At 40.5% G+C, this 25004-nt stretch overlaps 1 protein-coding gene across 1 annotated transcript in view; it reads right to left on the bottom strand.

Annotated features, from left to right (window-relative positions):
- agrn (agrin) overlaps nt 1-22721 on the bottom strand; it is a 175190-nt gene extending 152469 nt beyond the window's left edge. Inside the window, exons 1-2 of the mRNA XM_061264995.1 lie at nt 22176-22721; nt 19695-19956 (exon numbers count right to left, since the gene is read on the bottom strand). Of these exons, the coding sequence (XP_061120979.1) occupies nt 19695-19956; nt 22176-22397 (484 nt within the window). The 5' untranslated portion in view covers nt 22398-22721. The remainder of the gene's footprint in view (nt 1-19694; nt 19957-22175) is intronic.
- Nucleotides 22722-25004: the final 2283 nt, after the last annotated feature.

Genomic DNA, 25004 nt, shown 5'->3' with positions numbered 1-25004 from the left:
TGAATTCCAGCCACTTTTCCCCCCCTGGGAAGTTGTTACTGGATGGTCCGTGGTGGCCAACTAGTTCTGACTTATAAGCGGTCGCGCTCCACTTCAGTTCAGTGCTTGTTTGCCAAGTTAATAAGCACATTTGCACATCTCCCGCTGTGGTTGCACAAACATCAAAGCTCATAGTGAGTGTATGACAAATACAAGGAAAATCTCTGAACCATTACTGCCAGCCGAAAAAACTCAAAGTTTGTAAAAACAGACTGTGGGAGACCTGGCAACTGTGATGTCATTTGAAGTCGACAGCAAGCGACAAAATGGCCGTCTTAGATGGATAAAAACACGTGGATTTTGACTGTATCATTTATATTCCATAAACAAAACATAATTCAGAATACTATGTTTCGACTAATTAGGCTGCACAGAACAAATAGTTACAAAGAAAATGTTGAGCTTGAATTGCCCTGTGAACCATCATGTGAATCATTTCATGATCACAAACTGAAGACAATCACTTTATTAAAAAAAAACTATTTCTGAAAACATTTTAAAAGTTGGATAGCAACAGAAAAATCTTACAATATCACAAGGTAATGAGTAACTTGAATTAGAATATTGTCTTACAATATTTACTGAAGTCAGCCCCAAATTTGTAGGTTGGACAAAAGCAAAAAAATTCTGAGACTTGTTGCTGTGATTTTTTACTTAAATCCTTCAAAAGTAAAGATACTTTTCACATAGTATATATGTATATCGTTTCCAACAATGGAGCTGAATAGCATTTTATGAGGATTCATCAAAAAGCCATTTTTGCTGTGACCAAAGGCGCATTTTTAACTTGTGTGGTTTCACTGCCTAGGCCTTGTTGCATGCCGCCACCCCCGCCCCCATTCATCAGCCCTGATTAGGCTGCCAGCCGAGTATTGACCTCCCCTTGACACGTTCAAGACATATATGCCAAGTGAAGTGACGGTGGGCTGCTTTCCCTGAGATAAATGGACACGCCATACACACACCATGTTTTGTTTCCCTTTCACCGTAATGGTGTTTGAATAGCCTGACAGATATGAACGAAGACGCTCATGTTTGAGCAGGCCTGACTTAAAATTCACATTTTTTAGATTTAGTACACTAAATGAAAACTGACACAAAAAGACAAGGGGTGGGGGGTGGGGGTGTATGTCTCGGATTGCCACGTACTTGTAGCGTCACACACACTACCTGACACTACTAATCCTCCCCACCCTATCCACCACTTCAAGGCTTTGACCTTTGGCGGTGAGAACTTGCATGGCTCTGTGATCTTTCTTCATACTTCTGTTTCTGACCTTCCTCTTTTTGGCACATACTTTCCCCTCTTTCCCTCCAGCCCTGTTACTTTGTGAAAGGCTTTTCCCTAAAGATTAAAGGTCTGATTTCGGGGACGGATCTGGAGCAAGTTGGTTGGTAATTGAACGTTGGGAAAGCATGTCAAAACGCAAGACCAACTGTTAAAGCTCATTTATTTATTTAATCATAAAATATTCATTTGGCAAAGACGCCCTCAATTTCTGCAGTATAGGATTCTGAAGCCACATGAAAAGCCCAAATTGGGTTAAGTCGGAGGTACAGACATAGTTTAGATTTAAACACATACAAACAGTAACGTGCATTATTCAGACTTCAACTCTTTCCCCTCACTAAAGTGAGAGCTTGCACAAAATCCAACGATATGTGAGGGTTTAGAAAACAAAGACTTTTTCGATCAATGTCTGGGGTCGGATTGGGGGCTTCTCTCAGCCTCATTCTTTGGCTCTCAACTCCACAAAATCAGAGTTATTTTAAGACCCACCCGATTGAATAACCTTTATTTGGATGCTACTGGCAGTAGGCTTACTTTTAAGTGAATTTCTGTTTCATTTATGATAAAGTTGTAGGCCAATGTTATTCCCTGTACACTTTCATTTATTATTATTTTATTATTAATAAAAATAGATTTAAAATTGTTATTAAAATGATTATTAGTTTTGTTGTTCGCAAAGCTCTTGCCTATTTTGACAGTCCCTATGAAAGCTGGTGTATACTGATTGACTGCATGTACCTTGTGAAGTGAAAACAAGTGTTATTCTTTGGCAGAACATTTTCTTTATGAGTCAGATTGCCAGTGTTTTTGTCAAGTTAGTTTGCACTGACAAAGTATTTCGATTCGAGCGAAGCATGCCCACCATCTTTTGTGGAATCCAGTCAATACCAGTTGAGTATTTAACCTTGCCTGCTTCACTTGATAGATTGTTTTTACTGTCAGGAAAACACTTTGAAAACCATATACGTATGTGTGGTGATGGTTTCCTATTGGGCACCCTTGACACACTAAACCAGTCCAAAGTGGTATTTTAGCAATTGCACTACGTCCTTCCTCAGTTCTGTCTTGGGCAACGTTTGGCCTCATGAGAGACATGTTTGACCCCAGAGCAAAGCACCGTGAAGGAGAAGTCTGTAATCTCATATTTAATTATGGGAAACAAGCTCAGACTGCAAACCGTTTATACAGAAACAAAAGCACGCGCCAGGAAACGGGAGCGGACTCACGCGCACATCCTAGGCATTGCTGTTAATTCGAAAAATCTCACAAAGGAAAGCAAATACGTCTTGCTGCAAATATGTCTTGGGTGTCTGGTGACATGAAGCTTCATATGTACTGTACAACAATGAATGAATGCATAGCTAAGTGTCATCATATTAAAAAAGCACATGCCTGCCTGGGTGAATCCCTGTGGGGGAAAAGGGTTAAGCACGGAACAGTGGAATGAGAAAGAATCTCATTGTTGGACCTCGAAACACCGTGACACAGGTATTCTGCTCAATAAGGCCCAGCATTGTACTGTACAGAGAAAGCAAAAACATTACAAGAGGGAGGAGGGGAGGCTCGAGGGGCTACAAATGCTTGAATAACGGCCTTGGCATGGATTGTAACCATCCTTTGGAAAACATCTAAGGAAATAAAAGGCCATTTCTCTTTTCCGACAATATCTTTCTTTTAAATCAAGCGCAACGTGAATGACTTCCAGAGAATTTGTTTCATGTTGTCGATGTGTATTTTTGGAATGCCCTTAAGGAATGCAGCATAAAAAAACGTGACTACAATTTGCGTACGACTGACCGACCGACCAAACGACCGAACAAACGAACAATCGAACGAATGACCAGATTCAAGAAATGCTGACAGAGGCTGGACGACGAGTGAATGAATTAATACCAGATTCAGAAAAAAAAAACGTTGAAAGAGCCTGGATAAACTCACCTCCTTTGTCTTAACTATGACTTCTTGAACAGAACAGAGTTAAGACTAAAATTAATTCATCGGTAACGGTAGAGCTGCCATTTTGGTAGCTCAAGCAACATGAGATCTATGTTACACAATGTGATTTGTGGTTAAGATACAATATAAAACTCTTGAGGCCAGGATTGCATTCACAAAACAAAATGTCTGGAAGTGCAAGAGTGAGGCTATTTGAATTATTGAAATATTGGTGTACTGTATTTCCAAGTCTGAGAGAAATCAAACAAAATGGGCATAATCTTTGCACATTCTAAATCCAAAGGCACAAAGGAACTCGTTAAAAGCCCATCTAAAGAATCAGTTACTCGCAGCTGCCACAATTCCATTCGAGGATTCCAATCTCGTCCATCAGTCCTCGTAGCAAGTGAAATCATTGATTCATCCAAGCGGCCCAGTGGCGTTCGAAGGCATTCATTCGCTTTTCTCTGGCTCCTCAGCAAGCGGTGGCTGTGATCTAATTACCAGTGGTGAAATTAAGTTGTCTCCCCCGAGTCGAGCTGAAGGGACCATTCTTCTTGCGAATAGAAAAGCAGGCTGATTTTCGCATCAAGTCATCTTACCGGAAAGAAGCTAATGCAAGAGTGTATTAGTAAAGACCGTGGTCCATTGATTAAAGCTCACTTTCAAGCAACCCATAGATTTTAGATCAGTCCATTATGTAATGTTTTTTTTCCAAGGCTTTCTTCTGATTGGTAATGGAGCAAAAGCTATGTATTGTACCAGCGTTAAATACTGGTCAACACAACAATGTACATTTTGTAACTACAACAAATGAAATTATTTTTTAATGTGCAGGATTGTATTGTTTACATTGTGTTGTTAAATTAAATGACTTGTTACACGCACCGCCTTGGTGCATCATCCCAAAGCGTAAAATGGCAAATGGCAAACACTTGGTAAAACTCGCTCTAGGTAGCCCAAATGAGGCAATAGCGTTAAGAAGAAAACTGGTTGTCAGCATCATTTTGTTTTGCAGACAAAGAAAAACAAAGAAGCTTTATAGAAAGACCGTCTATCTACGCACGTGTACCTTCCAATCACATTTCTACCTGAGAACGCAACCAATTTTCACACGATACTATTGACATTAATCTTAGACTGGTTAGCCTCCAGCTTTGCAAATACCACGGGTTCAAACATATGTCAATGAGACGAAAACAAAGCTTCCCATAGGCAAACGTCACACTGACACCACTGCCGCTGTGGTTGCATTCCTCCGGCTTGTCTCTCAACAAGCAAGGGAGCTCACCTAAGGAAAACGGCTTGACCCGCTTCAGCCAACATGCATACTCACCAAGTGCTTTGTCCGGGCATTTTCTTTATGACTGAGACAGGACCACACACACATTGACTACTGCTGGTATTGTTTTCCATGGTTGCTAAGGTGTCTTTGAGGTAAGGGAGACAAGGGATTGGCCACAGTTGTTTCAGGCTAATGAATAGTCTTCAATGGTTGCATGTTTACGAGGAACACAGTCGTTTCTCTTGCTCTGAGAAGCCCATGCTTTCTCAAATTCTGCTTTCCCATAATCCAACTGCTACTAGGTTCAGATACAGTATCGGTGGTGATTATGCAGAGCCACAAGCCGACGTTATATAAGTGACATACTCGGAGAGTCCTTCTTATTAGGTATTCCGATGAAAAGGATTACTTTTGCTCTCACTCAAGCCAAGCATGTAAAATGTTTCTAATCCATTTGTCAGACACATTGTTGGTCTTGATTATCAAATGTATTAATCTGTCATTTTATTTGTTTCATGGTGCAAATCAATCTCCCTTCCACTGCTGTGGTGACAACCTCCTTTATAATAATTAAACACTTCCAGATAATGATTGAACACGATAAGACAAGAGAGTGCATAAAGCAGACCTCGGAATGATCGCTTTCATTTGCACGGTGAAACAATCCTTCCCCAGGGCTCAAATTACTGTTTGGGTCAAATTATCAGCACCATGTCTGCTGGTGTCATGTTAATGAGGCTTCCGGAATGAGCAAGCAGGAGAGGAGTAACACTATTGGAGAGTATCACCCAGTTGCCGATATACATTGACCACAAATTTCACACAAACGGCAAGACTAGTGGAAGTACTCTCTGGAATTGTTTTACTTAAAAGATACATATGTTAAGTTTGAAATTGTGTTTTTGTAAATATTGCTGCAGTTCATCTTTGACAGTGTACCAACAAGAACAGAGTCATGATGATAGGGACAAGAGTGAGCAGTCAAGCTGTTTCCAGCAGAGCTCATAATAAGCGTCGTCAACTTGATGCAACGAGATGAACCATAAAGATATGTGCTTCATGTTGTACTTTGGACACTGTTGTGACTCATCAGCCTTTTGACCCCCCCGAGCTGATGGTAGATTTGTGATTATCCGTGCCGTCAAACAGACGATGCGAGCGGGAGATACGAGACGCAGAGTCACACTTGGTAAGAAAAAAAAGAACTTCAACATCAAACTCATCCATAACAATGTTGTAATGCAAAGCAACAATAAAAATCTATTTGCCAGAATTTTCCTAAACTGGCATTTGGTGGTTGTCAAATCGACAACATGTTTTGTTAATATTTTGTTAACCAGAGCAGTGAAAAACAGGATGTACCAAATAAAACAGCACCACAAATTACAGACTCAATGTCACATCCAGAAAACGAAGAGAAATGATCTGAGCCAGTGATCATTCATGACGGCAGATATATTTCGCATTTAAGTCTCTTTAATTACCAAGCTGCTGTGGAAACCCAGAAACACAAGAACCAAAGCAAGCAGCCGAAAGAAAGAGAAAGCAAAAACAAAGCCTGTACACTTGAACTTTGGTCAGACCTGTGGAACTATTTTCTCATATCACAGTAGTCTCACCTAAGACACAATTGAGTTAAAAATTATTTGAACAAATAATTTGAAAAAAGAAAAGAAAAAGTCGTCTGCAACTAAGTATGTTTCTATGATTTTTCTCCACGTGTTTCATCGCGTATGACACTGGTGTCAAACTCAAGGCCCGGGGGCCAGATCCGGCCCGCCACTTCATTTTATGTGGCCCGCGAAAACAAATTGTGCATCAAATTTGTGTTAGAATTGCAAATTGTCTTCACTTTTAATATCTATTTTTTTTATATTTGACCAGTTTCGTACGTAAATGATTTATTTGTCAGTTTGTTTTATAGCTTTTACTGTATATAATATGAGGTGCTCATACATTTATTTGGGTCATAATGGCCCTCCCAAAGAAGCTATGACTACAATGCGGCCCGTGAAAAAAACGAGTTTGACACCCCTGGCGTATGAGAAATGTCAACAGTTTGAAGTCCACTTCAAGTAGCTACCTGTCCTGGTCGCGGTTTTGAGAGGTATAAACTACCTCAAGAGCAGTTTCACGAGCTGGAAAATACAATGCTACAATGCTTCCTCTAACTGGCACGTTGGGGCTTTTATTGAATGGGACCATATGACGTGACTGCTGCATGACTGCATGAAGAGCTACTAGGACTCTTAAAGTAATAAAGAGGTGTCATAACACTCAGACAACATTAAAATTTTATGATCACTAAAACCTGGCTGACATTGTTGAAATGGATTTTGATGAGTTTGAGCTAGCCAAGATTTATTTGTATTCCAGTTCTGTATTTCAGGATTTCTTTTTAGATTATTTGAGTAATTATAATACGTTTCACTTTGTTGTGGAAATATAATGCACATATTCCAAGATCCAAACATTAATCCATCCACACTCCATCCATAGCAATTAAAGTAAAAAGAGAAAGAAATGAACATGATTGACGAAAAATGAAAGCAATCAAGACACAACCTAAGGGCCATTGAGACTTTTGAGGTTTTCTGTTGCAGGCTCCACCGCTAAGCAGTTTGTGTTTGCAGCTGCAAGGACGGCTGGACAGCTGGCCACTCGACTGTCTGGGCTTCCCTCCAAGCTAGTGTGGTGGAGGATGCGTTGGCTTTGGGCTTTAATCCTTTCTGGGATGTGCAATTGCACATTTCCATGCTCTCTGAGTGTTGAGATTGCTTTATGAGCCTGAAGAAAAGCTTGGAGGCAAAGTCGACCGACTACAAACTATCTGGGGAGGGATCCAGTTGCGTCATCAACTTTCTCTAGGATGCAGTGCTAGCAATGATTAATCCCAATATCTAATTTAGAAATTCATAGCAGATGTAAAAGGTCAAATAAGGCATGAGAACCTTAGTATGTTAGTCAAAAACAATTTTCCTGTTGAATGGCCATGAAAACACAATCAGAGTGCCAATGTTTGAAAAAAAAGTTGCAACTCTTTTGCGACTGTTATCGAGGGAAGGTGGTGGAAAAACTGTTGATTCAGCTTTCGTCCAACCTTTCCTCAGAACTCTGCTGAGTGCATTAGTCACACTCATGTAAATCATTAGCAGGACGTTTTGATGAACAGGACAGGGTAGTGCAAAGAATATGGCTGCCCTTCACATGGCTCTGACCTCAGCTCAATTCAACACCTCACATTGGGATGAACAGGAATTTGGTTGCAAGTCTCTCCTTGATTTATGCTCAAGCTCCTTAAAAGGACAAGCTCTGCAGCAACTTTGGGGAAAGTTGCGGAAAGCTATTGAACTTGATAACGTGTCATTCTCTTTTATACAATGTACAAAAGTTATGTGCTAAAAAATATTGCATGAACTCTGTCTGACTTGGCAACACATTTATACTTCTAGACATTGCTCTAATCATGCTGTTGCCCTCTCTATCATCTGTAGCCAAAAACATGACTTCCAATTCACTTCTCTCTAAGGGCCTTCATTATTAACCCTCCCAACCTGGATGTGACTTACCAGCTGAATAACGTGAACAAAATGATAAAATGTTTCCTTCCATATTCACAAATATTTTGTCAACTTTTCATCATCCTTTGTTCTGACTTCCTACTGAAAGAAACAAGGTACCTGAGTTGGCACTTTGAGATCGATTGAGAGGGTGCGTGACTTAAATGAGTTTGGAGGTAGTACGCCGCATTTCGCCTTAAGACTGCTGAGATTGGCTCCAGCGCAGGAATAAATGAATTTTATTGTTGGAAATCAAAGTGTAGACATCCTTAAGGGCAAACATTTAAGCAAGAAAAGTTTTGATGAATGGGGCCGAGTAGAGTATGCTGTGTACTCAGAAAAGGAATGTGCTACTTTTCACTGACTACAGAATTTGGACTCATGGGTCAGCTATCAGAACTGGCTGACACCATCAAATATGTTTAGAATCAAATACTCCCACGATTAATCGGATGCAATTGTCAACAAAAGTTAAGCAATGTCACACAGGAAAGATTGAAAGTCTTTTTTTCCCAAAGTAAAAGATGTTTGATAACATTTTATTTCAATCAGGGAATTATTACTTTTGAATAAAGGGAACCAAATTGAAAAAAAAAATTGTCAATCCAATTAATCGATTTAGCAGATTGAGCAATTATTAAAATCCGTTGATGCCCAGGTCAGTTTGTGCTCATTCCCATTTCCGACAAATGGCATTATTTCCCTTTGTGAAAGCTACACAATGTATTGATTCTATCCAAGTGATGGGGACAATGCAGAGTTGAAAGTTACACCGGAGCAAAACCGGTGGTGCGCTGGCACGTGACGACAAAAGAACAAAAGCCATCAATGGAAAAAGGAATTTGAGAAATGTTGAAAAGTCAACAGAGGTGCACACGCACAACTAAATTGTATCCTCAGGTTTCAACGCTAACCTGCCGTTACTTATTGCAAGATCGTGCAGAGGATGCAACACGCTGAGGTTGAGACAGGGTGAGAAAGTATTTGAGGATAGCGCTCATAAAGTACGTAAGCACAAAGGTCATCTTGGCCTTAGGGTAATGGAGTTGAAATGGTTACGAGCAATGTAATGAGTATGTACTGCCTATCATACTCGGGTATCTGTCGATAGTATATATAGCTACATGTTGTGCAATGAGGGAGTACACAATGTGTCGAAGCACCTTGAGCTTATACAATTCGCAATTGACCAACAATTGGGGGGGGGGGGGGGGGGGTTTAAAGAACGAGAAGAGAAAAATGTCTTCTAAATGTTGCTTAAGATGAATCACATTCAAAGTAGCAAAACTCCACCTGAGCAAATTAGAGTTGTTTTGTATGTTCCACAATCTAAAAGTTCTCCTAATACAATTGTATCAGTCGCAAACCAAGACAGTGACACAATCTAATTTTATTTGCTATTAAGCGTTCTCCCCAAAGGCCCATCGTGCTCAGGTGATGGATTTTCCGAGCTCCCCCACTCCCCACACACTCGCTTCTATTTTGCTGCAATTCTATGCTATGTGCTTAGTGTTCGCTTTGGCTGTTTCCCAGCTCTTGCTACTTTGCACCAGTTCCCATTCCCCTCTCGCTTGCCCCCGCTCTCTCAGTCTCAGCACAATCAAGTGCTCCCATCAGGCATGGGCATTTCATTAGCTAAGTGCCAATTCCTTAGCAACCGGGCAGGTACAGCACTTGACCATTGGCTGGATGTTGAATTCGAATAAAGGCCTGAGTCTATGCCTGGTGCTTATATAGCCAAGGTCTAAACAAATTCAGAAAAAAGAACAAGCAAGTTAACATCATGAGCTATTTAAATGACTCAGATGAAACTCCATTAATAGTGAGTCGGAGATGACACGGTGTAGGTAGGATCATGTTGTGATTTACTAATGTAAAATAAATAAATAAATAAAAACAATAAAAATAAATTACTCATTAGTTTTCCGCATTGTTCTGGAACAGCAAGTGAATTTTGGATCACAACCTGAGATACAAGATCTCTAAAGGGCACTGTTTTTTTCCAAGTGGAATTTCTTTATGTCCCTTCCCCCAGGGCGGTGAACAGGAGGGAAGCAACCTCCGTCAGGTAAAATGAGCCACAATGTCCCCTGAATGGTGCAGCTAACTTTACACGATCAGGTCATAATGGAGACAAAAGTGAAAGCCAAACAGCCAGACCACCTCCTTTCATCAGTCAGATGAAATTGCTCGTCATAATTCCCCTCATACTTACTTCTTCTGTGAGTAACAGAAGAGAAACTTCCCAAAAGCCAAGTAGATAACAGCGGAATGGAAAAAATTAACTGAGATGTTTGCATTTGGCTAGCGTTCAGGTGAAGCAGTCCGGATGGCTGAGGATGCATTAAAACCCACTAACAGTCCTTTTGGGAGAGGCTGACAGCTTTTGCATCGAGTATACTAACAATGTTTGCAGATGGTTAAAAGGCCAACAGGGAACATTGATGATAACCTTGTGCTGTGTGCTGTCGGCACTCTGCAAACGCACAAAAAGCACTCACCGAGCGGAGATTATTCGTATCTCACTTGACTGTCTTCAAATACTGACTAAAGTCTTTCTTTGAGATCAAGGTCAAATGATGGCTTTGAAAAAATGTAATGTTTGAGTGTAGACAACAGTGTCCAATTTATCCACTGAGAAAGAAATGTTGGACGCCAGTGCTAAATTGCGCTAACTGTGAGATGTTATAGTTCGCGGTTTCTCCTTTTCAAACGGAGACAACCCAAAGATAACCTGGGCCTCTGTTTGCTGATTGGGCTGTTTTTGACTCTACAGTGGAACTCAATTGGACAAACCTTTTTAAACAAATGGGTGTTGACATGAAACTTTTTGAAAACAAATAAGGAACAGCTCGGCTCTGTATCCGTGTGGACAGGACCGTAAAATGTACTATATGGGGGCTGGCTGGCAGATTACAAATGTGCTACTGTCAGCTCATACTGACATATTTAATAAAATTGGGAAATCCTGAGGATAAGTGGTAGACCTACAGACACTATATGGATGGATGATTTATTTATTTTTTGCAAACACAAGGTCGAAATAATGAATGAAAAAAAATCACCACTTTTAGCCGAGCTGACAAAGCCTCCTTCCAACTGAACTAGAGTGACAGAAAAAGTTTCAGTTTCCAACGGAAAAATAAGACCTTGTCATTGCTGTGGTCAAGCACATTCCATCACCATCAGAATTGTTCTCCTGTACAGCTAGTTTGTTTTGAGGGGCAAAAGAGCTTGTCACCTACAGTGTCACATTACGCTGCGCAAGGCAACAAAAGGGAAGCCGAATAAAAAAGAAGCAACTCAAGCTTCGCAAGTGACTTCTGAAAGGCCCGCTTGACTGACAGCAATAATTTCACCTCATTTAGAATGAAATCCCCGTAAGTAATCTGCCAACACGGGAGCCTGACTCTGCAAGCCAGAGTCATCCGGATAAAGTATGTGCGGGTGACTGTGACATCCCAGAGGACAGTCATGCCCTTCTGGGTCTGAAGTTAAACCCACCTGACTAACCCTGTTGGATAGATGGACGGAAGGATTGCCAGATGGATGGAATATAAGTGGTGCAGGACAGTATGGAAAATTCAAAACAATATAACAATTTATGTGACGATAATGTCTGTGCAGTGAAAACCAACAAGGGCACGTCTGCTCATCCCTGACAATCTTGTGGTCAGGATACAGCTCTCTCAACACTGTGGTCCGGGTTTGATTCCATGTCAGGGAACCGATTGAAAGGTTCAGCAGGAACTTTGTGAGTCCATTATCTTTAAGGGCTGTTAATTGAACTATTTAATGGATGGAAGACTGATCGAGTAGATGGCCATGGAGCCTTTTTCTGCCAGGTGCAGAAGACGCTCTGATAAAACTAAAATGGTTGCCCGTTCTTATCCTACCACAGTCTTAACTGGATTCAACAAGTAAGTGTGCCAAGGGTGCCACAGATGAGGAAAGCCAAGCAAGAAAGAGGTCACAGCAATACAATGGCAGAGCAAAAGTCATCCATCGAATTGCGTGCCCAAAAAGCTTAATCTATCTGTGCGACACCCACCTCCCCCCTTTTCAGCTTTGATGAGTTGACCGCAACAATACGGCAATTCTTTAGAGCTGTCACCATCTCTCTGCTTAATCCCCTCTCAATAGTTCCTCATTCCTTGAACTTGACGGTATGCACTGGCTGCCGTTAGATATTCCTTAATCTGAGTCATGCCACTTTTCGAGTTTTGAGCCTGGATGGAAGACAGGTGGCTGGGTAGGAGATGCTTTCAAAAAAAACAAGACTCCAACAACAAAGCCCAGCACACTCTGTCACCGCCACCCCCACAGAAAGTGGCCTCCAAGCTTTTGTCTATGCTGATCTGAAAAGGGAGAAGCCGAGCGCGGGTAATAATTTACAATCCAACTGCGAGTGCTTGTGCATGCCTCGCCCATGTCGCAAAAATATACAAAGATGAAGCATTAAGTCGCAGGTGCACTGTAGCCTCTGGTTAAGGTTGATATAAAATTTGACCCTGTTTTACATATTTTGTGAAAAATGGGACGCCTTCCAAAACTTGGTTTTCAGGCTGGATGTTGTCCGCTTATTTCCTGCTCTTAAAGGCACAGATTGAAAATTCTCTTTTTGTCTGTAATTCTGTCATTTTTAGAAATGTTTAATTTCATTAAGCATGATAATCCCGCTCGTAGTGATGCTGATGATTAATTAGAAAAAGTCAAACTTGTCTATAGAGGTTGCTGACATTTTTATGGAATGTAATAAAGGCTTGTGTGCCCTGAAGGTACGACGTTTAAGGCGCAGTCTTAAATCTCATTACAAAAAAATGAAAAGCACAGTATAGTGCAGGGATTTCGCTCTGATGCGGTGGTCTTAGACCACAATTAAATTATGTTCTAAATAATGGAAATAAAAAATAAATCATGGAAAAGCCAACCTTTAATTCAAGTGCATTTATTCAGTGGGAAAAAAAATCCCACATGCCATTATTCAGCTTTATTAGCACCCGGATGTTATTACTTTGTACGACCTCCTTTTGGCAACAATACAGCATCTAATCTTCCATCATTTTTTACAACATGGAAGAATACCGAAAGATGGATTGTTGACCATATCTCTAGATCATTCAGGAAATGTTTTGTGGATTCACAGATCAAACATCGGTTGTTGATTCTCCATTTACATAGCTTCTTGTTAGAGAACAGTAAGATGTGCAAAAATTACTGAAAGTTAGAGATGCGCGTTCAAAAGCTTTGAGAAGGTGAAATTAAGTGCAAAAGCGAGAGCCCAATATGCGTACATCCTCAAAAGTCACGATTGTTAAGTATTGCTCGTTTTATGTCCTGATTCTGAGTTCCGCCCATCATCAGTCCGCCCCGTTTTACTTGAAAGAAAATAAATTGACCATGTAACAGCTTTAAACAGAATGCATTTCCCCTGTCCCTTCTTGCAAATCATACACCATTAAAACTGACACCAACTACAGATTTTGAAAAAGCACAAGTGGCCCCTGACAGGCTGTTGACATTTGCAATTTGCCAAAGCAAGATGAGAACATTTTAGTTTAGAGTGCTTCCCCCTAATCTGTGATGCATGAGGAGGAACCATTCTGTCAAACAAGATCAATGCCTTCGCCGCAAAGCCTAAGTGTGACATTACGGGTATTGGCATGGGCAGGTCTTCATGTCACATGCAAAGAAATATATTGTTGTTGTCTTAATGTAAAGAAACGCATCCCGTTCATCAGTAGAAAAGCTCCGCCTTTGTGATCACTGATGAAGTTCAGTCACATTTAGTTTAGTCTATTGCCTCCATCTTTTGTATCTCTTCTTTTAAGATGTCGCTTTAGCAAAAGACCAATGAAAGAGGAGGGCTTGGTTAGTACAAGCCAACAAGGAGGGGAAAAAGAAACCACGCGATGAGAAAAACTGCCTCTTCACTCTAGCTATTGTCTTCATGCAAATTGGAGCTGATCAAGATTCTGCAAGTGTCACGAGCGCTAACCTCAATCTTCACCAACTTCACAGCCAAAGGGCGTGCCACCTTCCTCATAAAACACAGAATACATGGAAAGAAAATTCACGTATACATCACCTCAAGCATGAACAAATATATAGAATTGATTTTGCTCTCACCATTGAAATCATGAGAACACAACTTCCTCTGACAACTCACTTTTCATGTGCGCACAGTGGAACGGTGGAGATTCAACCGGATGCCAAGCGAGATGTCACTATATCTCACAAGATCAGCGTACCGCACTTTAGTATGAGTCAAAGAATTAAAGAAAAAATAATAATAAAGCATGTTTGGGCTTTTCTTGGCTCTCAGCAATATTTATTCCACCATGCGAATTGTAAATGTCGCTATAATATTTCAAGTACATTACACAAGTCCAGTAATTGTGTGTGTGCGTGTGTGTACACACAGACATGGTCAAGTTGGTGAGACATCCTTTCCCACTTATCTCTGTTTGACTCAGAAAGCCATCATGTCCTTGCCATTGTTGGCTAAAAAAACAGAACGGAACGGGGCCGGACAAGTTCCTGCCATGAGCCTCTCTGAGAGTTTCTATTTGTCCGAAAACACAAAGATATAGTTCATTTGAAATCGCTACAGCTGATCATAATGTAATGTTTACTTGTTACATATCCCTGTGGAATTTCAATTTAGTTACCAGCAACTTGCTAGTTCTGCTCAAAAGCAAAGACACTAAAAGTGTCACTCCAGTCTCCATTTATTATTCCCGCTGACAGCAAAGTGTTGCGTCGCATTTGCTAAAGAACGTGAGAGGGTGACTGAAGATAATGATTGAAAGTTAGGCAAAGTGATGAGAAGAAAACACGACGACTTATTGACGGAGGAACGGATGAGTGGGCGGAAAGGAAGTCACACAGACTGTGTGAGGTGTCGTCCAAAGAGCTCAAAACAAGCCGGCCATCCCGTGTTTGTTGATAAAAGTGGGACTCCCAACTGTTAGGTCTGCTGTGCATCCTGTACATGGAGAAATGTACTTGTGATGCCATCGAGCAAATGCATTTGACCGGATTCTTCCAATTTTGCAGGGCTATAGTTATTATTATTTATTTTATTTTTTTAAATATGTATTTTAAAGATTTATTTGATAGTGGCAGTTCTCTAGACACAAATTCCATTAAGGTTTCTGCAATATGGTGGGTCTCCCGGCAAATCTCTTTTCCCGGTGGTTTTGGTGCGATGACAGTAAAGTGCCGCACTTGCCGCCGCAGCCGCTGCCCTGCTTTAGTAATGCAACCCAGGAAAAGGAATTTGGTTGCCCAGAGGGAGTCCAAATCTCATGCAGACTCCTGCTCTGATTTCTTTATGTCTCAGACACAAGAGGGACTTTTCCGGGTCACTGTACATCCAAATGACTGCCCAGAATGGCTTTGGGCATTTCAACTCGTCTGTTCTTCAACTTGAAAAGAATTCAAAAGGGACATTGACAACTAACTTTGCACCTTACAAGTCAGCAGTTTTGAAAACATCACCCGAATTAAATGAGGGATCTCGCTCCTAGTGGGCTCTTTTAGTAATCTGTTAAAAGTCCCATGCTCCACTTATTTTATTTATTTTATAATAACCAGGTTTGCAAGAGAATAGTGGTTGAAAATGCTCAGAATGGCATGTCAGGCAACCGGATTCCACGATATCTGATAAATACTGTAAGATAGGGATGTCGCAAATATTTTTAGTCTTGATCATTACATCGATTATTTCATCGAATGATCAAATAATTGGACAAAAATATTTTATATTTTTTAAAATGTATTAGAATTTATTTTTAAACTGGATATTTTTTTCCCTTAAATTGATTACGATTCAATTGTATTAGAATTTATTTTTAAACTGGATATTTTTTTCTCTTAAATTGATTACGATTCAATTAATGGTTGGGCCGATTACCTGACAGAAAATGGGGAGAAATGTTCATCACTTTTTCTAAAGTAAGATGCAGATTTTATTTTTGACACTCTTTTCATCATAAGTCTGCTTTCTTTTCTCTTCACCAACACATTTGCAGGTTACATGAAAATTATTTGCTGGCTCAAACTGTAAAGAGGGAAATAACCAATGATTCTTGAGAAAACATCAACTGCTGAAATTGTATATATTTTTTTTTTCATTTTTATTCCACTCAATAGCGCACCAGCAATAGATGGATCACAATCTAGATGGATCTCAAATGGATGCAAATTTGTAACACTATGACACCCTTAGTAACCTTCTCTCAAGTCATTTATGTACAGTACTACCTACAGCAATTTTGTACATGTGTGTATGAAAAGCTGTCATAACTTTATCCTTATTCCACAATGAATGACATAGTCAAACTCAACTAACTAAAAGATAAACATTTAAATAGGCCTTTTATAATAGGAAAGTCGTAAGAAAGTCTAGTTTTTTAAATCAAGAGTCAGCAACTCAATTCGCAGAGAAATAAATGGCATTATTAAAAGAAATCTATTGGATAATATCATAGCTAAAACACAATACTTGTTATTATTCCGGCCATACAGAGAAAAGGCAGACAGGTAGTTTAAGCAGGTGAGGCATTCCAGACACCTCAGTGGCTCCACCTTGCACAAACAGTGGGAAAGGTCCAAGACTCATTCACAGAAGGAGCAGCAGAGGGGAAGGAAGGGGATGGGGGGCGGGCTTGAGCCACACAGTTCTCTATCCCGCCCTACCCGTGAAGAATTCCACAGACCTGTCTGCTTGCACGTCATTAACCACGACCACCTGCTGGTAAATCAGTACCCCCGTCATCCTCTCGCTAAGCCAGGCTAACACAATCGCTATGGAGCCCGATCGGAGAGTGTGGATGACTGAGCAGGAAAATGCCCCCGTACAACATACACAGTGTGGAGAATGCATGATACAAATACCTTCTTGATGAAGACAAAAGAAGAGGGGAGGAGGACACTTTTGTTTCTTCAAAAAGTGCTCATGTCTCCTCACCACTAGTACTTTTGGTGTAAAAAAAAATTCCCCAAAACAATGACAAATATAAAAAAAAAACATTCCATTATTGCAACTTCCCTTACAATTGCATGAGATTTAAGACAATTTCCTATTCTTCTAAATTCTCAGTCATAAAACAGCCACAATAGGGCATCCGAAACCAGCCAACGTCTCTAGTCCAGATACTGGAAAATAAGGAACTCGGTACTCACCCATCTCTACTAATTTGTTTAATAAAGAAACCTCATTTCACGACAAGTATACCATAAACACTTCAGGGGAGGACTCAATGAATGCCTGTCAACAAGCAGTTGTTCACATGATACATGTTTTAGTTGAATTTGATTAAGTAGGGTAGAATTTGAAACAGTAAACCCTCATTGGATTTGTGTTTTCACCGCTGGGTGTGTTGGTGGAATGGTAATAGGTTTTCAGGAAGCACTTTGATTCTGTACAGTATAGAATCAAATGATCTGTGTTTCCATTGTAACACATGCCAATATATCCTCCTATACCATCCTACTTTTCAGTACTCTTTTGTTTGAAGTTTTTTGGTCTTTGGAGGATGGGACTGGATGTGTATTTCTTCTTACTTCTCCTGAATTCTCAAATTCCCAGTGTCAAGTATCTCACACAAAGCCCTTTTCTTGAGAGCATGTCTCCCAGTCGAGCTCCCTGCCAGGCATTCCGGAGTCTATCCAACATGACAAGAATGAGGAGAGAGCATGGGAGCGCACAATGAGTTTGGTGGCAGGTACAGTCTTGTCCCATTGCTTACATACAAATCTCTGAAGGTGGTTGGTTGCTCACAATCTGATCGAACTGAACTCTTTTTGATTAAAATGATAGCACTAAAATAATCCTAAAAGGCTATTCTTTTCCATGAAGGCATGTCGTTATCTTGACCAGTTTATATTGATTTAATAATGGGCCAAACCTGCTACTCTTGAAACTTTGAATAGCATGTGTGAAAACAAGAAACATGTATTTAGCTTCAAAAAATTAAAGTTGTTTTCTCCTTGAACATGCTTTTTTTTTTCTACAGACTGATTTGCGGACCGAATCCATGAAGGATCTGCTAGCAAAAATTCTGGTGCGGTTTAGGTGTGGCTGAAAATTGTTGAACCTAGAGCTGTATTTTAAATGACTGAACTACAGGTAGTAAATATTCATTTGGAGGACAGAAAGTGAACTTTAAGTGAAAAGGACCTTTACTTTCAATCATTGACTTATTGGAGCGCTCTGAGCATTCATTCAAGTTGAACAGTGCCATGAGGAAGTGTGGTTGTGAAATAGACCATCTTTAAATACCTGTACGAAAACACACAGGGAAAACAGTAGCCAGTCAGTCGGAGCCAAAAAGTTGCAAGATGGACAAACTCAACTTGAGGCAAAGCCACTTTTAATAGAACTAAACATATGTCAAATCCTTTCACCTATCCCACCCTGACTTCCACCCCCAGTGCTCAAAGTTGCTCTATTACTAGTTAGATCTTAACTTTAAACATCTGCAAAAAGTAAAAGTTAAACAGCAGCAAGCTCACTTCCCATGGGGCATGGGGGCACAGGTGGCGAGCGTCTTCATGAACTCTAAAGATGTGCTATTCATGGCTACGCTGAGAAAGAGCGTAACATCAAAACAAATCATGACATTGAGTTAATGTTTAATGCACAGGTGTCAAACTCAAGGCCCGGGGGCCAGATACGGCCCGTCACATCATTGTATGTGGCCCGCAAAGACAAATTGTGCATCAAATTCGTGTGTCATTACTGGAATTGCAAATTGTCTTCACTTTTAATAATACCTTTTTAAAAAAATATTTGACCAGTTTTTACTCGTCTGATTTGAAAACAAGTTATTTGTCAGTTTGTTTTGTAGCTTTTACTGTCTTTAATATGAGGTGCTCATACATTTATTTGGGTTGACAGTCATGATGGGCCTCCGAAAGAAGCTCTGACTACAATGTGGCCCGTGAAAAAATGAGTTTGACACCCCTGGTTTAATGCATCAAACTGAAAATGCTGCGAAGTAGTCGTAAAATGTGAGAACACGCTGATTAGAGTGTTACAAGGCTATAAGTGTTTCAGCCCTGACTTCAAATAGCAAAGCAATTGAGTGTAAAGGTCAGGACTCACTCTTTGACCACTAAAGTCTGATCCTTCAGGTGTTCGTCAGGTACGCCTACTTCCATGCGAGGCCAAAGCGTCACCATAGCAAGCTCCTAAAATGACTTGGGTGTCTTTGAGTCATACAGTTCTGGGGAACTGAGTCTGGAACCCTTCGGCTACATTATTTAAAATACTTGTAGTTTAAGAGATCTCATATTGCTTTCAGTGTATTTACCGTAATTTTCGGACTATAAGTCGCACCGGAGTATAAGTCGCACCAGCCATAAAATGCCCAAAAAAGTGAAAAAAAAAAACATATATATGTATATAAGTCGCTCCTGAGTATAAGTCGCCCCCCCCCCCACCCAAAATATGAAAAAAACCGCGACTTATACTCCGAAAACTACGGTACAAGAGAAAAAAAAGACTTGAGACAGATAAAGCTCAAGTGACAGGAAACTTGGCATTTCATCAAATTTCATTGGAATTTGTGCCTACCTTCCACACAGTGTTCCACATCCTCCAGGTTGCGCAGCGTAATCCTCATCAGACTTGAGTTGAGCATCAGTTCGTTCTTGTATTCAGCCCCCATGGACTCCGGGGCAGGGTTAAGAAAGAATATGCGAGTGTCTCCCGTGGCAACCTGGTTGTCGCAGATGCCGGAGTTGCCAAAGCCACCAATCATCACCTTGTTGCCACCATCCAAGAGAATTTCACGGTCTATGCTGGTCTTTCCTTTCAAGTAACGCCACACTCTGACCTATTGGTCAAAGGATGACAGGAAAACACACCTCAGAACAAAACGATGGACTATTAATTTGTATTATGAAAATCTGATTTACTGTAGTTAATTTTGAAGGATCTGAAATGTGCAGTTTGGAGAAGGTGCGCTTCAAACCTGGGACCACTGGAGCAGTTTGCTCATGAGAAGTGTACCATAATACATGTTAGCAGGTGCACAACTCCCATTGAGTGTTACAGAAAGGATTTGATTTATCAAAATGTTGTACAACTAATTAGAAACTTCTGTTTTTTTATATATATAGCGATATAATAGTTTAGCACAAAAGAAGGAGATATGACACATTTTCAAGATTAGAGTGAATTTCCAAGATATTCTTAGTTATTACTTTTCTTTGTACCGTAATTTTTGGACCATAAGTCGCGTTCTTTTCATAGTGTGGGTGGGGCCGACTTATACTCAGGAGCGACTTATAGTCCAAAAATTACGGTACACTTTTGGGGGGAATATTTTGGGGTTTTCCTTCTACAATGGAACGGTGCCAATACTTTTTCCAAGTGCGTATGGGTTTAGATGTTGTTCAACAATACATCCACCAGAGATCAACACAAATCAAACAGTTCTCATAGGGACGAGTGGAATATCAGGCATCTATAAATAAAAAAAATGTCATAGCATCATCAAAATTGAGAACGAAACACACAAAATGCAAAAACTTTACTCTGTTTTTGGGAACAAAATATTTCCTGAGTGCGATAACATAAGAAATCAGTATTTCAGCAACCACTACAGTCGAAGATTGCTTGACATTATAGGAAGTGGCACAAGGTCTGATGTATGCATTGTCACGGGAGGACCATTTTCATTTTGGAGGAATAGTCTCAGTTTAGCAATTGGTCGCGGTTTCAGTCTCCAATGCAAGAACTGTGCGTGCCTCTAATCTACTCAACTCGTTCACTCAGAGACGGAAAGCGAGTTGACCGAACATGGTTGTTTATTTTGACAGATTGTAGAGTGGTCTACCACAAGTCGACTGCGGTGCAGAAGTTTCACAATAAGTGGTCATGAAATGGGGAGCGAGGATGACTTCTTTCAGAGCAAAGTAACAGAAACAGTGGATAATTTTTTTCCAATGCTATTTTAAGAGCTATACTCGAAATCTGCTGCCAAAATTACACACATACGTAGAAGTGCTTTTGGCCTTATTCGGAACCTACCCAGCTGACTTTGGGTGAAAGGTGGAGGACACCCCTGAACTGGTTGCCAGCCAATAACAGGGCACAGACATGTATAGACAAACACCCATTCACACCTACGTTCAAACCTAAGAGCAATTTAGAGTTAATAAACTACAAACTAATTAGTGCAGAATAAAGTCGAAGAAACACGGGGAGAACATGCATACAAGATTCAGGAGATTCTAACCCGAACTTCAGGCCACTGTGCTAACCACTTGGACCACTGTGCTTAATTATCTGCTCCAAATAATCAGTTGCTGGACCCTAGCATCTGAAATGACCTTGACAAATTAGCAGGCACACTAACCTCCCCCTACGCTGAGTGATGTTATTTGTCCAAGGTTTCCCATGTTTTTTTATTTTGCACAGGCTTGGACCTTTTATCTTGCTTAAATATTCATTAACAGATTATTTTAAATGTTTAGAACTTATGTGTAAATTTGGCTGACCTTTCAGCTGGGGACAATTTGGCCCAATTTTGAGGGTAGTTTTGAATAAAACAACACAATTTAATAGAAACGTGCAAACCCGTTTTTTATTTTATAGAAAAAAATGGTTGGGTCAAAATGATCCAATGAGTGCGTCCGATTTTTTTTACTCAAATTGTGTCTGTGTGCGTGCGTGCGCGCCGTTGGGGGGGGGGGGGGGGGGGGGGTAGTGGGGTATTGACCCAGCAGTTTTTAAGTGTGCTGTGTTTTTTGTTTTTGTTGCACACTACACAGACAACCAGATTTCAGGTATTCATCAGCTAATTGAGATACCCAAATATTAGATGTTAATTAATCAATTACTTATAATTATTGTATCCCGCTGCAGCATGTTATAGTCTTTTTTGAGGTCATCTGTTACTCACAGGAAAGAAAACCACCTCCTAACCAATTGTGTCAATTTGCACTCCAATAACCTGCTCTAGTTTGTTGAATTCTGCATGCAGCAGGTGTACTGGCTTCCTTGTTGCAAAAATCACAAACCGATCGCATGTGGGGGAAAAAAACTCACCTTGCAAGAGTAGGTGTTGTGTACCGGGTCCATGTTTATGATCTCGTCCACTGTGCCCGTCAAAACTACGTTGGCCTCTTCTTCGCGATCCTCCAAGTCTTTTTCCGGGCAACTGGCTGCACAGGATCGCAACAGGACCATCAGCAGACCGGCGAGGAGCAGCGTTGCCGGGCCGACTCCGAGTCTCCGCTGTGAACTCATGACCGCCGCACGAATTTGCATAAGTTAACTTTTCTTACAAAAATGTCAAGTGGTTGTCTAATGTTACCACCAGGATGGTGCGACAACTCCAAATGGTTGTCAAAGGGTTTGGACTTTGGACCGCAACTTGTCTACCGGCTTCCCGTGTCTCTTCCACTCCGCAGCCCAGTTTCGCGCATCTGCAGCCGGGATTGAGAATCTCCTTTCCACCGCCGCCGGCTGGAAGAGAGAGTAAGGAAGGAGGAAGGGTCTTTTGCGCGCTCGCGCTCTCTCTCTGCAGGAATGTTACAGCACTTTTCTCTCCCCCTCTCTCAAACACACGGATTTGCATGCAATCTAAATAGCTGATCCCACAAGTGTGTCTGTGTGTGTGCTCTGGGGGGTTTGCAAGGATGGCCAAGCAAAGTGGCTGATCAAGGGCGCCCCCTGCAGTCGCACAGACGATCTAAAAATATTTAGAAGCGAAAGACGCAAAAGCTGTGGATGAGCTTCGTAGTTTCTCGTAAGTAAAACTATTGCAAAACTATTTAAAAAAATGTAAAAAGTTGACTTCAAGCAAAGGAAATAAATTTGATATTTCTTTCAAATGAAATATTTTCAAGAGAGTTGATAGAATGCTGTGACTTGGCATATACATTGAATGGTCAGCAATTTTTCTAAAGTATAAGGTTCTTTCAACCTTGAGGATCAACATAATGTAAAAAGAGTGTTTTAAAATATCAAATAAAACCTATGTGTGATCGGTGCTGTATTTGCAGTCTCTTCTGTCTACCATAAACACTTTTTTATGTTTACGATTTGCATCTATTAAAATAAAATCATGCACATTTACATACCAATCTTCATTTGTTTATTTATTCATCCATCTATTGTGGGTATTTTAAATCCAGGTGCAACTTTACCGCTACCACACCATATATCTAACTCAGAATGAGAAATTAATCTTATAAAGCTGCACAATCGCGTTTTCATTTTCCAATGACAATTAAGAAGTAGTTATTTTTTTAAGTCCAAAACCATTTTCTAAATGCAGATACTTCACAATTACAAGAAGCTTTTGAGGGTTGCAATAAAGTTTTACCTACACTACAATTTATGGTTGAAGAGCCTTGAGAAACCAAATTCTAATGCTGCACAGGCCTAGGCTAAATACACACTGTGTCATATGTCATTTAGGATCCACGCTTATGTCATAAACCTTGTATAAATGTATAAATGATACCACATGGTTATATTCTCAGGGTTCCGTTTGAGAACAGACAGTGCGTCAATTGCTCGTCTTTAAAAGCTGTAATTTTAACTAGGCGTCTATTCCTGGGGAAAATGACAGGCTTGCTCCTGCACAGTTGCCGGAGAAGATATTTGTAGAAAATTTGTTCCTGAACCTCATTTTGAACAATTGAGTTTGTACAAAAAGACAACTTTCTTGGATAAAAGGGGGTGGGGATTGCACCAGGTGAAATATTACAACAGTGACTTGCAGAGGAAACTCACTTGCTCATGACAGTCTGGCATTGCTAATTGTTTATTCAACCATGAACTGTGACAATGAATATTAAATGAAAGAACAAAATCAAAAACACCATCAACATGTGTGGCCTGGAGCTGATCCATGCGTCCAATGTTGGTCCTCACTTCAGATTAGTTAGAGCCACAACTAAAATACATTTGTTTTAGTTCCTTAAATCACAATCTTCTCATAGCTGTTTGCATTTGTGCAAAATCCGCCATTTCACCAATAGTGACACTAGATTACCCAAGTGGTGTTGTCATATCAGATTTGGCAAAGCTGCAAACATCATGGCTGGCATCCCATCGTTGTTACGGCAATTATTTGTGTACGGGGTCAACATGTATACAAGACAAAGAGTGCTGTAATCCGAGTCATGAAGCTGTACGCAAATCTAGAGGGAATCGTTGTGATGAGAAGCAGCTGCAGTACTGCATCCTCGATGCTCACTGCATCACGGGATATCGGGGAATCACGGTACAGCGCCACGCCAAAAGACTTTGTAAGTGATATAGCACACTGTTTAAAACATAAATAACAGAGCACACCTGCTGGTGTTGTGATCCTGCGCTTGTCATGCTTGCTCTGATTTTGGTTTTGCATGGGAAGATGTAACTGAGAAGTCCCTGTAGGTGTTTCCACGAGAATAAAAACATTCTTGGTGAGCATATTTGTGACATCAGTGGTTTGACCTTAGTGCAAACAATACGCCATAACATTAAATCAAGCAGAGAAATGTGTATTCGTGCAAATCATGGCATAGACAGAACAAATCCATAACACATTGTATGAGTGAAATAGTATGAACGTTTTTGACCTTTGGATAGTTACAATAGGTGGTCCATATGTTAATTTACTTAGTTTTTCTTTCCAAACAGAAAGGCAGACGTCAAACCAACTTGATGCAGAGGCTCATTGTTTTTTTTAAAAGAACACCAGCTCTGGTCAGTTAAATCGGTTGACAGAATCCCTGAAAAAACACAGATAATCTGGGATCTCATAACAAGGAACTGCAGACAGGAACTGGTAGTTGTGAGAGTCCCAGACTTGATGGTGAGATGCACTTTGAGTTTGCCACATTTGTAGCACTGCTTTCCAAACACAAACAGTTGCAGTAG

Source organism: Syngnathus typhle, linkage group LG2 (genome assembly GCF_033458585.1).
Source record: "Syngnathus typhle isolate RoL2023-S1 ecotype Sweden linkage group LG2, RoL_Styp_1.0, whole genome shotgun sequence".
Lineage (NCBI taxonomy): Eukaryota > Metazoa > Chordata > Actinopteri > Syngnathiformes > Syngnathidae > Syngnathus > Syngnathus typhle.
This window is presented reverse-complemented; position numbering and strand designations above follow the sequence as displayed.